The sequence below is a fragment of the Salvia hispanica genome, chromosome 2 (genome assembly GCF_029641045.1).
Source record: "Salvia hispanica isolate PSC_SH4W2 chromosome 2, Shi_PSC_v1, whole genome shotgun sequence".
Lineage (NCBI taxonomy): Eukaryota > Viridiplantae > Streptophyta > Magnoliopsida > Lamiales > Lamiaceae > Salvia > Salvia hispanica.
The window spans coordinates 5743267-5760123 of NC_142693.1; the positions used below are offsets into that span (position 1 = coordinate 5743267).

General features: G+C 38.4%; 1 protein-coding gene across 1 annotated transcript; it reads left to right on the forward strand.

Moving 5' to 3' along the window:
• Window positions 1-7004: 7004 nt before the first annotated feature.
• On the forward strand, window positions 7005-8114 carry LOC148931476 (uncharacterized). Its single transcript, XM_089064796.1, has one exon. The coding sequence runs from the start codon at window positions 7005-7007 to the stop codon at window positions 8112-8114; it is 1110 nt and encodes a 369-aa protein (XP_088920922.1).
• The last annotated feature ends 8743 nt before the right edge of the window (window positions 8115-16857 follow it).

The following is a 16857-nucleotide window of genomic DNA, read 5'->3' on the forward strand; positions in this document are numbered from 1 at the left end:
CAATTTACAACATATTAGTTCTAACTAACTTTTGAAAAATATCTCATAACTTTAAAACATATATAACTTTCTCGATTTAAATTGCTTTTTTCACACAACATATATCAAATTAAAGATAATTTCATGAGGATTCTAAGGAGATCTCACTTGCATATGTTCCGACGTCAAAATTTAAAAAAAAAATTGAATTTTTTTTTTATATTTTTGATACAACACAAATGTCAACATAGTATATAAAATATGTCAATATAATACAAGTAGAATGTCAATATAAGCAATGTGCTAACATTCTTAAAACGTTGTTTTAATATTTGACTATAGTAATTAGTATTTCGATTTTGTCAAATTCAATATTTTTATCAACTTATTCAATATTTCTTTAATTGCTTATTTGTGGTGTACCAACTCTAGTCATATTATCGCCCATTTTTTCCACGATTTTTAGTTTATGATATAAAATAATGTATCCAAATGCTGCTTCTATCAAAGATAATTTGTTCCATTCACTAAAATTAGTTTCAAACCTAAAAACTAAAACTATTCTTAATTTATTATTCACATTTTTTTCTTTCTTTCTCCTCGCTTTATCATGCATACCAAATCCTACCTAAAAATTAGTTTCAAACCTAAATACATATTCATTATAAACACTCTTTAACTCATGTACTTAGTACTATAATCAACCTTTTTAAATCCTACCTAACCATAGAAAGCACATACAAAAATATTTACTCCATAATATATTTGTCATGTAGCTAACTAACATTTTCATTCAAATGGAAAAATTCACCGACTAAGCTCTATTCGAATGGAAATGTTTATTAGACATTTAGAAGGATATTAGTTTTAAACATTATAAACTTTAAATGAATTATAATATTAATCTTAAAAATTTATGAACCATTGAAATTTGTAACAATTGCTTATGGTGAGTCATTTTTCAAATTTATGAGACATATTTTATCATTTAAAATCATATCATTCGACTTGGATTTCAAGAATGGGGTTGTCGATCAATATGGCATCATTTTGTCTATAATTGAGACTAACACTATAAAAAAACAGAGCTCTAAGGATGCTTTTTCTCTTAATTGAGGACGCTTTTTTGTGTTACTAAATACATTACCAACGCTTTAAAAAGTGTCCTTGGAGCGTGCCAAATCCATGACGCTTTTAGCTAGCGTCGGTGAGTTAATTTTTGGGACGCTTTTAACATGCGTCTCCATCATATTTAAGACGTTTTTATTTGTACTTAGTGACGCATTAAATAGTGTACACTACAAAACAAAAAACGGAAATTAGTGACGGAAATATCCGTCAGTAAAATCCATATATCCTCCAAGAAGAAATTAATGACAGATTCCTGACAGAATGCACTGTGGTAAAAAGCTTGTTAGTAAACCTCAAATTTTATTACTGACAAAAAATCCGTCGCTAACAGTAATCCATATTTCAAAAAAAATATCAAATTTTATTTTCTAGTTTACAAATTCATTGATTAACAATTAAGAAAACATTCACAGATACAAATATATGATTAGGTGAAACACCCCTCACACCCGCAATAAGTAAATTACAACTTCGAAAACAGTAAATCGAGATTAGGACATTATGCAACTTCTTGGACTGATAAAATCTCTACCTTCTTCTCTCTTCAGTCCTTCCAATTATCATTGAGCAAAGCTTGTGCATCTGAAAATCAGATATCCATCTACACAAACCTCAATTATCATGTATTTAATTTATCTAAGCTCAACTATCTATGAAGACGAGCACTAGCCTTACTCCATGGGTTGCGCACACCCCGAGTTGGCCACATATATTATCTGGTTGCAACTGTAGACATACCAAACCATGGTTGAGAGCAACATCAGAAATTGGGAACAAATGTAGAGCATCAAAACCAAAAAAAGTTACCTCTTTCAAGAGAATATCCATAATAGAGAGCCATATTTTTGAACCACAAACTTGCATTCTTGATTTACCACTCCAGACTCTTCTATGGCATGGTTGATCATGGCTATCAGTCTATAACAAATGATCCATTACCATAAATCTACTAGTCCTAACATCTACTAGTCTGATTACTGAAGCATAGCAAATATTGTTGGAGCGGCTATAAGAGAAGTCACAGAATCCAGAAATGATGTACATCCTTAGGTGCAATAGTCTACAAAATGCATACAACATGTATCTCACATTTTTTTATCAAATCTATAAAATGTGGTGAAAAATGTGGTGTGACATACCAGTGATACCACTACTTTGTTTACCACTGATGAGAACATCACCCATGTCAAACTGCAAAATATCCCATCGACAAATTCAGAAATCAGCCAAAACAATTCTCAAAATTTACATGTAACTTTCAAGATTAGCTATATATGATGTATATGCTCTATAATATACCTCTTCGGTCATGGACAGAAACATCTGTGCAATTATTGTGCAATTTTAGATTGCCTACACAAATATTGAGAAACATAAGCAAAAAATCTTGTGAGTAACCATGTTTCGTACATTAATAAGAACATGCATAAGTGAGCGGATTAGAACTTATGGACGTACCTACAATGTCCTAAAAAAGAGAGAGAGATTCAAGAAAAAATTGTATGCATTTAAATTTATAACAGGGGATTTCATGAAAGATGAATGATGAACCTTATAAATGTGAAAAGTAAGAAAAGTGTTATTCATGAATTTCACAATGATCTCAATCGACATTCCATGAATGAAATTCTTAAACAAAGTGGTTTCATAACATGCCTCTACACTGTAGTTGAAGGCAACAAATTTCAAATTGTTCAATAGTGACTGAGAAATCTACATGAATCCAATTTCACTAGTCAATAACTCAATTCTCAGAAATCGAATTAACGACAAGCAATTCTATCATGTGCATTTTGCTATACAGAGAGAGGTAGGTTAATGGTTGCAGAGGCATGACTTGTCCTATTTATAATTGCTTTGTTCCCAACTGAACATCCTAGTCATTCTTGTTCAGTATGGACATCAAAATCTTAAATATTTTCAAGATTATTGATTCACTGAATATGGTGTTGCCAACATCCTCGAATTTTAATTGCAAGGAAGCTGAATGTTGCCAGTGTAAAATTTTCAGTTGATGCAGTTGAGATAGCAGACAAGCTCTTTCAATTGCTTAGATTTTCATCTTTGTTAAGACTTAAAGTGAAAAAGCTTATGTGTTGGGCGAGTTTTCCTAGGAAATCTATGTTTAACTTTCAACTTAAAATGCTTTTCTATCCTGTTAGTTGCAATCGGTTATACCCTATTTGGTTTTATAAAACTCTATAAGAGATGCAGCCGTGTAGCTTCATTATGAACTTTCAAGCTTTTTTACTGGACTTGCTGTTAATCATAAAAATTGTGCAGGTTAAAAATTTTATTCTTCTCGGCGATATTCACAAAAGCATATATTTTCTTAGTTGGAAAGAGCAGGGCTCTCAACTCAATCTGTTGACAAAAGATTTTGGGTCACTTGATTGTTTAGCAACTGAGTTTTTGATCGATGGAAGCACACTCAGCCTCACTGTTTCAGATGACCAGAAGAATGTTCAGGTTAGCACATTTGTGAACAAATAATGAAACATATCGAGTGTTTTTTTTTTCCTTTTTAGGTTGCCTTTTGATTTCTATTTAATACTGTGTTTTATATGTGTGTTTTATTTTGGTAATTGCAAGTGAAGTATATTCTTCTTAGTTTAAAAAATATATGTATAAGTGTTTCTTCTTTCTCTTTCTGAATATTTGTGATATGCTCGTATATATAAATGGTTATATGTGATAACTGGTAACCCTTTTTGCAACATATAGATATTCTATTATGCTCCAAAAGTATCAGAGAGCTGGAAAGGACAGAAGCTTCTGTCGAGAGCTGAGTTTCATATTGGCGCCCATATTACCAAATTTCTACGGTTGCAGCTTCTTCCCACATCTGCTGATCGAACTATGCCTGGCTCTGATAAGACAAACCGATTTGCCTTACTTTTTGGTACCCTGGAAGGCAGCATTGGCTGCATTGCACCTCTGGAGGAACTTACCCTTCGCCGTCTGCAGTCATTGCAGAAAAAGCTTGTAGATTCTGTCTGCCATGTCGCTGGACTAAATCCACGATCTTTCAGACACTTCCATTCGAATGGAAAGGCTCATCGCCCAGGTCCTGACAGCATTGCCGATTGTGAGCTACTCGTGCACTACGTATCTTACTCTTTCGCACACACATCTTTACTTGCCTATTTCTCTGTCTATGAAATAAAAAGTTACCCTCTTTTGGCAGTTTCGAAATGGTGGCGCTCGAAAATCAACTTGAAATTGCTAATCAGATTGGTACGACACGGATGCAGATCATGTCCAACTTGAATGACCTCAGTGTTGCCACAAGCTTCTTGTGAGCACTTCATGTTGAATAGTGGTCTTTAATCTTTATGTAATATGCTGAGGTTAGAACTTGACACTACTATTTCTCATTAAATTAGTTTCTTTCTTGTATTTATAATGAAAATTTTTCAGTTCTACTCAACAATGTAACCATGTGATAATGTAAATTAAAAGATTCTGATGCAAATATTAATTTATTAAATCCAATTGTAATAGTTATATCATTAACCATCTCTTAAAGATAAAATTATGTGGAATTTAATGATTGAAAACCAATTATAAGAGTAAAATTGGGATGAGGCAAAATTTTCGAGACGTACCAAAATGGCAAAATGAGAAAGTGATATTCCTCGTTAGATTATTCATTCTTTGTTCCTTGACATTTTTTTCCCACAACTCTATAAATGCTACAGAGAATGATAGCTTGATAAATAAAATTTTGTTTGAAATACAAACTATGACTATTCAATTGAAAATAGTGGTAAAAATTGAGGAATGTGAGCAAGAAATTCAATTGAAGAAAATTGTAGCTGCGCTCGGAAAATGTACGTACATTCGGCAAAATCCAATATGTTAGCAGCATAGCAACAAATAATAAGTATCACATTGTTGATTATAAAAAATAGGCTAACTCATGTACGTAATAACATGTTGCAGCCCAAAAATAATAATACTAGAATGAAGCAAGTGTTGGAGTAAACCAAATGGGTCTGGGTAGAACAAGAGTATGGGTATTGGGGTGATGCAAGGGATAGTAGCAATTGGAGAGAGTTTGGTTGGCGCAGTCGTAGATTCCGACATCTGATAGATGTCGATTTGGAGGATGTTTTATATGGTTGGTGAAGTGAATGGAATTGGGGTTGAAATGGGAGATGGCAAAGGCGTGGTTGATTCCAAGAAACAAGGCGAGATCCGAAGATGGGCATTTCCTATAGATCACACATCCATCCTCCTCCTTTATAATATTAAGTGTAGAGAAAGAGTGAGTTTTGTCTAGGTATTTGTCGATAAAACGTGCCACCAGGAACAGCTCACCCGTCTGCTCCACATACGCCAGATGATCCATTTTCACCAGATCATCCTTTTTCAAGTGCCTATCATCAATCGGCATCGGATGGGCGTGTGTCTGAATCCAAGCTAATTTGGGAGAATCCATGTCCGTCAGGTCCCATTCCTCCAGCCCCGATTCGTGGAGCGCCGATTTGGTCAAGCAACTGAACACATTGCTCTTGCTTGAACACACGAAGTCAGCGTACGACTTGGGATACACCAGGTTGAAGGCCTTGTGCTCCTAATCCATGTATGGCTTCCCTATGGGGACCCACTCCTGGCTGTGCCCCGGGCAGCAGAAGGCCAGCCGGTCGCCCTGCCCGTACGACACCATGGCGCGGCACTCCTCCGACCCGGGGGAGGCTGCAGACAGGATTAGCTTCGACACCATGGGTGTGCCGCCGTGCCAGATCGCCGCCACGGGGTCAGGAAGGGACTGGATTGGGGGGAGCCTGATGTGGCGCCGGGTGATGGGGTTGGAGAGGAACAGCTCGTCGTTGCGGTAGTTCATCAATGCTAGCCACCCGTGGGATGACCCCACCACCCGCGCGTTGTCGTCCGGGATCTCCGGAGGCTCCGGTCCAGGGCCGTACTTGTTGATCAGCACAACCTCCTCGTCGGCCAGGCTGTAGAAGTTGTACACCATGCCACCGCACCTTCTGTCGAATGTGGGCGCCAGCATCAGCCATGGATTTGGATTTGGATTAGTGCTCGTGCTCGTGCTCATCATCCTACGCCCGTGCCCATATAATCTGCCTCCAAATACTAGTAGCTTTTTCATCATTTGCGTAATTGGTTGATTATTAGCATTATAGGGTATATATATAGCTACTATTATTAATTCGTATATTCAACAAACTATTTTATAAGATTGGGATGAAATCTTTGAAATTAATTCTCCTATATTAATATTAATTAATTATGTATGTCTCAAATAGTAAATCTTGAGGCGCAAGTTTTATAAGATTGAATTATATAGTACTATATATCTCGAATAAAATCTTAACCATGATTACATACATAATCTCAAATATTAATCATCCTATATTAATTACAATAAAATCTTAAGACTTGAAGCACAAGTTATGTAAGAGAGAGAAATACAACAAAATCCTGGGTTGTGTATAAGAGTGAGTCCCGAGAAATTTCAGAATAAAGGTTTAAATTCATTGACCATGCGTATTCTTCCTAATAAGGGATTTCTAATTATATTTCATCTTTTTATTCTTTCCCTTTAATCATTTATCTATTGCCTAAATAAGTAGTACTAATAGATTGGAGCGCAAGTTAGGGTGAAATTTAAATCTTAAATTCAAATTAATCCGTACGTCTCAAATAAAATCTTCCTACTATAAGTTAAGAGATATCTTGGAGCGCAAGTTATAACAATTTTGAATTCAATTATACAGTAAAATCTTAAGACGCATTCACCTATATTAATATTAATTACAGTAAAATCGTAAGACTTGTAGCTCAAGTTAATCTTCCTATATTAATTGGAGGGAGGGATAGGGATAGGGATAGGGATAGGGATATTATTGTACTAGTATACTCCAATGAGTCTCCGATTTATATTCCGTAGGAATAGGAATAGGAATTATTCGACATTCCCTTGGCTGTTGCTACCATCATATACTAGGAGTAGTACTAAGTTGTACAGCCTTGCGGAGAAGAAAGTGGTGAGCATCAAGAAGGAGACGCCACCGCCGGCGTGGGCACAAGGCCGGGTAATACACTTGGGATGTAGCCGCGGCTGGATGGCATCATTCAATCTAGGCAGCCAACTGGCTTTCCTCTCCAATCCCATCACCGGTCGCCATATAAAGCTTCCCAAACTTAGTTGCCCTTATCCCTCCAATATTATCCTAACCTCCTCCTCTCCCGATGCCCACGACTGCCGCGCCATCCTCACCTACGATTGGGAAAGCACCCGCATTGAGCTCTGCTTCCCCAGCCACAACAGCAGCACCTGGCTCCCCGTGTGCAACCCAGTCGACTACTGTGATATCGCCTACTCCGCCCGCCAGAAGCGCCTCTTCTGCTTAACGTGTAACTCGGTCGAGTGCTGGGACCTCGAATCTCCCTCCTTTCTGTGGGAGCATCCCTTCAAGGTTGACGGAAGATTATCTGATCACCACAACTATCTGGGCGAGTGCTGGGACCTCGAATCTCCCTCCTCTATGTGGGAGCATCCCTTCAATGTTGACACAAGATTATCTGATCACCACAACTATCTGGTGATGGACGAGCATTCCGACCGCCTATTTCTAATGGAGCGTGATATCTACAGGCAAATCGGGCCCGACGGATCCTCCATGAAACAAGCCTACAATAGTCTTAACCACTACACAGAAAAAACATTTAATTTCAAAGTCTATGAGATCGATGCCAACAAAGGGACACTCACCAAAATGGAGGGTTCATTGGATGGTTTGGCAATGTTTGTCAGATGCAACAACTCATTCGCGCTTCCGGCGGCTGACTTCAGCTTGACACCCGACTCCATATATTTCGGTGGTCATGTGCCACTATGGGGCCTCGGCCATGATATTGGCATCTTTAATTATGTGGATAAAAAGATATCTTCCATCTATTTTCCCTCTCATCCATCTCATATATGCCCCGGGTTTGCGAAAACCTTTTGGTTCACTCCAAATCCACATTAACACTAGCTAGCTACGATTTATGAACTAATTTTGGTTTCTTTTGTTTTGCACTATGATTTTATGGACTACTATTGAATTACAATGTTTCATTACTACATCTTTAAAATACTCTATTTCGACAAGTTGGAATTACAATGTTTCATTACTACTATCTCAAATGCAACTGTTTGCTTATGTAGTAAAAATATGGTCCATTTTTATCATTAGACTATGGCTCTATTGGAACTCTTTTGATTAGCTTCCACTTTCTGAATCATAAAGATTATGCGTTTCTGAAAACAAGTATTGAATAGAGGGTTGAATTTTGTAACTGCAGGGATGGTATACTATCCACATAAGATATACGGAAACACTCTTTTTGTATGTATCTGATGCTTTAGCTTTTCTTCTGTAGAGCTGTTTCACTGTGAGCTTTTTTTAATTAGGACGACCATTCTTTATAAAGAGGAATATTCTAGTTCAAGCTACAAGGTCAAGAAACAGAATTCTAGGTCAACCTCTCAAAATTCACAAAGAATCGTCCTTTATTGTGCATGACTAGCAAGCTTATTTTCCGATTAAATCCTCGATGACTTTCAGGCTACTACTGAAAAAACATTCTCTCAAAGGAGGCTTTTAGTTACATATATATATTTGATAAATGTTGCTGAACAATTTGGTTCAATATAATCTTTAGCAAGAATTCTTGGATTCAGTCAAACAATTGTTTTAAAGTTGTTTCAAATATTCTCGTTCTACTCTTTTCTGGTTCACATTTGATGCTATGCATGCCGTCACTGGTGCTTATGCCAAACCAATTTTTGTGGAAAAACTGGGAGCTAGCATCGTATGTTGGCTTCATTTTTGTCATGATCAAACTTAACGAACAATGCTAGTTGGTTCCATATTGTTAAGTATATGGTAGAACAAATCATCATCTTAGCAATTGAAAAAGGGCAAGTCGGTTGAGTGAGCTGGATCGGTTTCAAATATTAGTTGTAACGGCTAGTTTGCAACTAACCTGAGGCTCGGAGGAAGACTTGGGAGCCGAGGCTGTTAGCTCACATATAAGAGCTGAGATCAGCAGTTACTTCACTCAATTCATTCCGTGAGAAGAAGAGACACAAGAGTGAAACAGAGTGTTCTATAGTTGATGGAGAATATGGCTGTGTTAGCTTAGTTATCTCTTTGTTCTTGTTTTGCTTTTCAGATCCACACTGTAATCTTGTTTTGATCGATTAGTGAAGAAGTTCCTCATTTGCCCGTGGACGTAGGCTTACGCCGAACCACGTTATATCGTTGTCTTCTTTCGTGTTCATGTTCATTGCGTCGCAAGGCTCACAACGTGGCGCCGTCTGTGGGAAGAGGAGACCAAGAAAGGGTGAGTTCTGCGATCGATGGCGATTTCACGATTTGAGGCGGAAAAGTTCTCGGAGAAGAACGATTTTGGGCTATGGAGGCTCAAGATGCGTGCGATGCTGGTGCAGCACGGATTGGCGGATGCACTCAAAGACGAAGCAGATCCGAAAGGGGAAATCGAAGATCCGAAGGAGAAGGCCAAGAGAGCCGAGATTACGGAGCGCGCTCACAGCGCAATAATCCTCAATTTGGGAGACAAAGTGCTGCGTGAAGTAGCCAAGGAGACCACCGCTGCGGGTGTATGGACAAAGCTTGAATCGATCTACATGACGAAGTCTCTCGCAAACAGGTTGTACATGAAACAGAGGTTGTATTCTTACCGGTTTGTGGAGGAAAAGGGGATCGGTGAGCAGTTGGAGGAATTTAACAAGATCGTAGATGATCTTGAGAATATTGATGTCAAGTTGAATGACGAGGACAAAGCGATCATCCTCCTCAATGCGTTGCCAAGAACGTATGATCAATTGAAGGACGCCATGCTTTATGGAAGAGTGGCTACAATTTCTCTCGAAGAAGTGCAGTCAGCTTTAAAATGTAAGGAGTTGCAGCGCCTAAATCAGAAGGGGGGTTCTACTGATCAGAATGCGGAGGTTTTGAATGTCAAATTCTCAAAGGGGAAAAAGCCTTTCAAGAAGAAGGAAGGATTCCAAAAGCCTAATCAACAGTCAGCCAAGACCGGGAATGAATCAAAGGAGAAGGAGACTCGGTCTTGTCACTATTGCAAGAAACCGGGCCATCTCAAGAAAAATTGTTTCTCATGGAAGAAGAAACAAGCTGAGGAAGAAAAGGAATCACACACAATTGATTGTGTGGAGGCAACTGATGTTCCTGAAATCCTAAATGTGATGGAGGGGGATGATAGGAGTTCTTGGATTGTTGATTCGGGCTGTAGCTTTCATGTTTGCCCGGTGAAGGAGTGGTATCAAGAACTGGCAGAGGGAGAAGGATCAGTTCTTCTAGGCAACAATGAGGTTTGCAAAATCAGAGGAGTTGGGAGTGTAAGCCTCAAGCTGGATGATGGGAGCATTAAAGTGTTGACTGGTGTGAGATACATCCCAGAGGTCAAGAGAAACCTTATTTCTCTTGGTATGTTGGAGAAGAAAGGCTACACATCGAGTTCAGGCAATGGAGTTATGAAGATATCTAAAGAGGGCAGAGTTGTTATGACTGCACTCAGAAGGAACAACTTGTACTACCTGACAGCAAAGGCAGTTAATGGGTCAATAAATGTGGTACAAGCTATGAGCATGAAACAATGGCACATCAGACTTGGGCACCTCAGTGAAAGTGGCATCAAAGAACTGGCAAAGAAGGGGCTGATAACTGTTACAGATGGCTAGGTACAGATGCAAACATGTGAGGAATGCATATTGGGAAAGAGTAAGAAGTTACCATATCCTAAAGGAAAACATGTTTCAAGCTCACCATTGGATTATGCTCATGCGGATCTCTGGGGACCAGCAAAGCCATCTACAACGGGAGGTGGAAGGTATTTTCTATCTATAATAGATGACTATTCCAGAAAGCTGTGGATTTACATTCTAAAAGAAAAATCAGATGCCTTCATTAATTTCAAGCAATGGTGTAAGGATGTTGAGAAGGAAAAGGGTAGATCATTGAGATGCTTGAGGACAGACAACGGGTTAGAGTTTCTCAGTAAGGAATTTGAAGAGTTCTGTAAAGATAGAGGCATCAAAAGGCACAAGACAGTGCCAAGCAATCCACAACAAAACGGCGTGGCAGAAAGGATGAACAGAACGATTTTGGAAAGAGTTAGATGCATGTTGTTTAGTTCTGGGATGCCAAAGACTTTCTGGGGTGAAGCAGCAGTCACTGCGGCCAAATTGATAAACAAGAGTCCATCTTCAGCCGTGGAGCATGAGACACCAGACTCCAAATGGTATGGGAAGGCTGGAGACTATTCAACTCTGAGACCTTTTGGTTGCATGGCATATGCCCACGTGAGGCAGAGCAAGCTGGAACCAAGGGCACTTAGGTGGGTAATGTTGGGTTATCCAAAGGGGGTGAAGGGTTTCAGACTGTGGTGCTTGGAGCCAGGAAATCAGAAGTTGTTAATTAGCCGAGATGTTATTTTTGAAGAAACAAGAATGCCTTTCCTAGAAAAACAGAAAGAAAAATCCAGTAGCACCACTGATGATACAAGTGTTCAGGTGGAGCTCAGAGAGAATATGATCTCAAGTGAGAATGAAATCTCACAGGAAGTTGATGAGGGACTAGAAGATCTGCCTGATAATGCAGCCAACATGGAGACTGAAGCTGGGACCAGTAATACAACAACTAATGATTATGTGTTGGTCAGAGATAGGGCAAGGAGAATTCCCAAACCGTCTTCAAAGTATAGTGATTCTGAATACATATTATTTGCTCTTTGTGTGGCAGAGAATATTGAGTACACAGAGCCAGCAAATTACAAAGAAGCTATGTTGAGCAACGAAAAAGTGCAGTGGCTGATTGCTATGAATGAGGAGATGGAGTCTCTGGTCAAAATTGGCACCTGGATACTAGTAGATGCACCAAGTGATCAGAAAGCTATAACTTGCAAATGGGTTTTCAAGAAGAAGGTGGAGACTACAACAGCTGGATCAAAAATTAGATTCAAGGCAAGGCTCGTAGCTAGAGGCTTTAACCAGCTAGAGGGAGTTGATTATAATGAGGTGTATTCCCCAGTAGTTAAGCACAGCTCCATCAGGATCTTGATGGCTGCAGTTAATCAAAATGGTTGGGAGTTGGATCAATTAGATGTGAAGACTGCATTCTTGCATGGGAAACTTGAAGAGAAGATCTATATGTGTCAGCCGGAAGGTTTTGTGGACAAGAAGCATAGTCAGAAGGTGTGCTTGCTTAAGAAGAGCATCTACGGCTTGAAGCAAAGTAGTAGGCAATGGTATATCAGATTCGACGAGCATATGGAACAGATTGGTTTCAGCAGATGCAAATTTGACAGCTGCGTTTATGTGAGGAATAAGGGTACAGAATCAGTCACATATTTACTTTTATATGTGGACGATATGCTTTTGGCTGGGCCCAAGAAGTCAGAGGTTGAGAAGGTGAAATCAGAACTGAAAAAGGCTTTTGAAGTAAAGGATTTGGGTCAAGCAAAACGAATTCTAGGAATGGACATTGCTAGAGACAGAAGCAGACAGTTGTTGTGGTTATCTCAAGGAGATTATATCAGAAAGGTTGTAAAGAAGTTCCAGATTGAGAAAAGTAAGGAAACTTCAACACCAATGCCTCAGCATTTCAGGCTATCCAAGGATCAGTGTCCCAAAAGCATTGAAGAAGAAAGGGATATGAATCGGATTCCTTATTCAAATATAGTTGGCAGTGTTATGTATTCTATGGTTTGTACTAGACCCGATGTGGCTCATGCAATTAGTGTGGTTAGTAGGTATATGGCTTATCCGGGAAGGGAGCATTGGCTAGCTCTTAAATGGATATTAAGGTACTTGAAGGGAACTGAGGGGCTTGGAATTTTGTTTAGAGCCAAGAAGAACAATGAAGGAGATGCTCTGATCGGTTACTGCGATTCAGATTTCGCTTCAAATTTGGATAGCAGAAAATCTTAGACAGGATATATCTTCAATTTTTTTGGTGCTGCAATATGTTGGAAGTCCACTCTACAATCAGTGGTCGCCCTCTCAACTACTGAAGCAGAGTATATTGCTTTAACTGAGGCAGTTAAGGAGAGCTATTGGCTGAAAGGAATGGTAGAAGAGTTTGGTTTTGAGCAGGCATGTGTTACCATATTTTGCGATAGTAACAGTGCTATATGCCTGACGAAGCACCAAGTCTTTCATGAAAGAACGAAGCACATTGATGTGAGGCTCCATTTCATTAGAGATGAGATAGATAAGGGGAAGGTGAAGGTGCAGAAGGTCAGCACGGAGGAAAACGCGGCCGATATGTTAACCAAAGCTCTCCCAGCACCCAAGTTCAAATATTGCTTGGGGCTGGTGGGATTGAGCAGTCAGTAATCTGGGGTGTTTGGCAGATGAGAATGGTTAGAGCTGATTTGATCAACCAAGGTGGAGAATTGTTAAGTATATGGTAGAACAAATCATCATCTTAGCAATTGAAAAAGGGCAAGTCGGTTGAGTGAGCTGGATCGGTTTCAAATATTAGTTGTAACGGCTAGTTTGCAACTAACCTGAGGCTCGGAGGAAGACTTGGGAGCCGAGGCTGTTAGCTCACATATAAGAGCTGAGATCAGCAGTTACTTCACTCAATTCATTCCGTGAGAAGAAGAGACACAAGAGTGAAACAGAGTGTTCTATAGTTGATGGAGAATATGGCTGTGTTAGCTTAGTTATCTCTTTGTTCTTGTTTTGCTTTTCAGATCCACACTGTAATCTTGTTTTGATCGATTAGTGAAGAAGTTCCTCATTTGCCCGTGGACGTAGGCTTACGCCGAACCACGTTATATCGTTGTCTTCTTTCGTGTTCATGTTCATTGCGTCGCAAGGCTCACACATATCAAATTACCTCTTAATGTACAGGATTCCATTTTAAACGGTGTCCCTCTAGAAGATTTTGGACATGGCCATCCAGATTCTAATATGCATTCAGAAAAGCTCACATGATTCCAAAATGCTGGTATTGGACCAGTAAGTAGGAGAAACCTTCATACTACAAATTACTAGACATAACTAATTTCTTGGGGGATATTGAATATAATTTGGAGAAAGAGAGAAAGCAATTCTTATTGGAAAAAAAAATTAGTTCACAATTAGTGATTGATTTCTTTTAGTTAGAGATGGAGGATAGTAGCTCACCATTTAATTTGTTGGATGAGAGTTCAAGATATATTAAATTTGTTAGATTAGCAATAGTGGATGGTATATGACCTGAAAATTAAATGAATAATGGGTTAAATAATGTGCTTGAGTTTCCAAAACATTGTAGAAAAAGTAACTCAAAGAGTGTAGTTGTGGAATATGGAGGATGGAAGCTCACCATATAAATTGTTGGAGGAGAGAACTAAGAATGCCAAATTTGATAAATTTCCAATAGTGGATGGCACTGAACCTGAAAAATAGTTATTTGAATGAGAAAAATGCGTAGACAGGGAGACCTTTGTCCATATAAAGAGTGAACATAGTTCTGTAAGTTGCATTCAGCTTGAATCTCATGAACATCACAAGAGTTGCTGCAATAATCTTCATTTGCCTGTATGCAAATTCCTTCCTAATTAAATTAATTCATCAGATTGATTACATATGAAAAAAAACTAAATAAAATCAAACAGAGCTAATAACCTGAAAGGCAGTGAATCCTGAAAAGTGTAATCTTTGGGGCCAAATTCCTCCCCATATATATGGCATTCTCCCCATTGCATACGGCATGTAGCTTATGCCGTCACCTTTCTTTATTCTGTGGCCATCCGGCAGAATGTCATCTTCATCTGCACACTGCAAACTCCGCTAACAATGTTGTTTTTAGCCTAGTTCTGTTATAGAGTCTTATTTCAGCAATTTTTACAACCATAGGAAAGATAGCCTGAGAGTCTCTGTAAGAGCTGCGTGTAGATACTGCATCCTATCGAGAGCTGCCTCGGTCAACCCGAGTACGAATTCATCAATGGATCTTGAATCGAGAGCTGCCTCGGTCTCACCTCTGTAACTAAGTACCACCTTTTCTTGAATCAGAGGATGCTTGCATAACATGTAGAAGAACCAAGCAAGAGTGTTTGCCCCCGCGAAGATAAAACTGAGAATTATGTCCCTCAAATACTCATCGGTCATGTTCTCTGCATCCTTTTCACTTTCAATTGGAAACCTCGACAGTATGTCCTCTTTTGCACCCTGCAAATGGCAAAAATTTGATCAAGAAACCATGAGATTCGGTTTTTATTCAGTACGGACTGACCTGTTCGTTCCTCGTCTGCTCCCTCTTGTGGTGGATCAACTTGTAAACAAAGCTGTCAATGAGTTGAGATTTCTTTCCAGGCCAATGTTAAGAAACCTTTATATTAGCATTTGTGTGTGTATAAGGCAAAAGCCAAGTCTTGGAATATCCAGATTTCTCAAACACAATATTGTATGTACTCTTTCCAACTTCTGTTCCTCTCTTGTACTTTACTAATTTGCATTAATACATGAAAGTCTCATTTTTAGGGGGGCGTAAATACTAGTAGCTAATTATATTATGTCAAAGTCACCAATGTATAATTTAATAAACTTATTTTGTCTTAGCTTCAATTGTTTTTTGCATATGGCAGATTTATGGGAGCATTTTACAAGGAGAGTTGTAAATTTATAATCAGGATCAACCGATCAAGTAATATAGATTATAGACAGAAGACAGCTTATTGAATACATAGATGTGAGAAAAGGAGCAGAAATTAAAGGATGGGAATAAGGCATAACAAGAAAGCTTGATAGAGATAAATTGATTGAATTAACAGAGATATATACATATACAGAGTCTAGAACACGTCTAGCTATGCTGTAAACAATCTGATACATGAAGTGGGTAAGTGGTATAACGGCCATGGATCGTGACTAACTGCTCCACGTCACCTCTCCAGTTGAGATTCATTCAATCACAGTAGATTGAGCTGGAGCTAAGATACTATGTCCGCGATGAAGAATGCCCTCGGATGGAAAACTAGGATCTTGAGACAACCATACATCACCTTCTGTACTCATTTCGCTGCTCTGCAAGGCCGAGATTGGCATCTCAGGTGATCCTTTAATTGAGAACTCACACACAACACCATCAACTTCAACCATACTGCATCCTATTTCCTGCTTAACTTGGTCCATTTAATTTCAGGTTATCCACTTGACATAATTTGTTTTCTTTTCTTTTTTTACTCAATCACTTTATATTATGTGAAAAACATATATAGTTCACACATCTTTACACAATAATCTTATTCAACTAAAGAATTGCACTTTGAAAGAAATGAGTCGAGTCAAGTGGAATGCAGTGAGTATAATGTTTAAATGTCGTGTTAGATGATAACTTACTAGATTTAATTGCTCTACCATATAATAGTATAAATGATGGGACAAGGCTATAGAAGTTTTTTTTAGGAGTTTAATTAGTAAATGGGCTTAGTGGATTAATATTGAGCCCGTTATAATTATTTTTATCGGACAAAGAAACGACCAATTAATTTTGAGATATGTAACTATTTAAATAGTGAATCATGTCAAGCATAAGCTATTAATTATGCAATGATAAAATAATAAATCAATAAATTTGCCTTATACAAAATGTTAAGTTATGAATCAAAAAGATATGAAACAACAATAAAACGTAACTTAGTTGATAAGATATTTTTCTTAATCTAATAATCAATAGATTAGAGGGTTCTAGT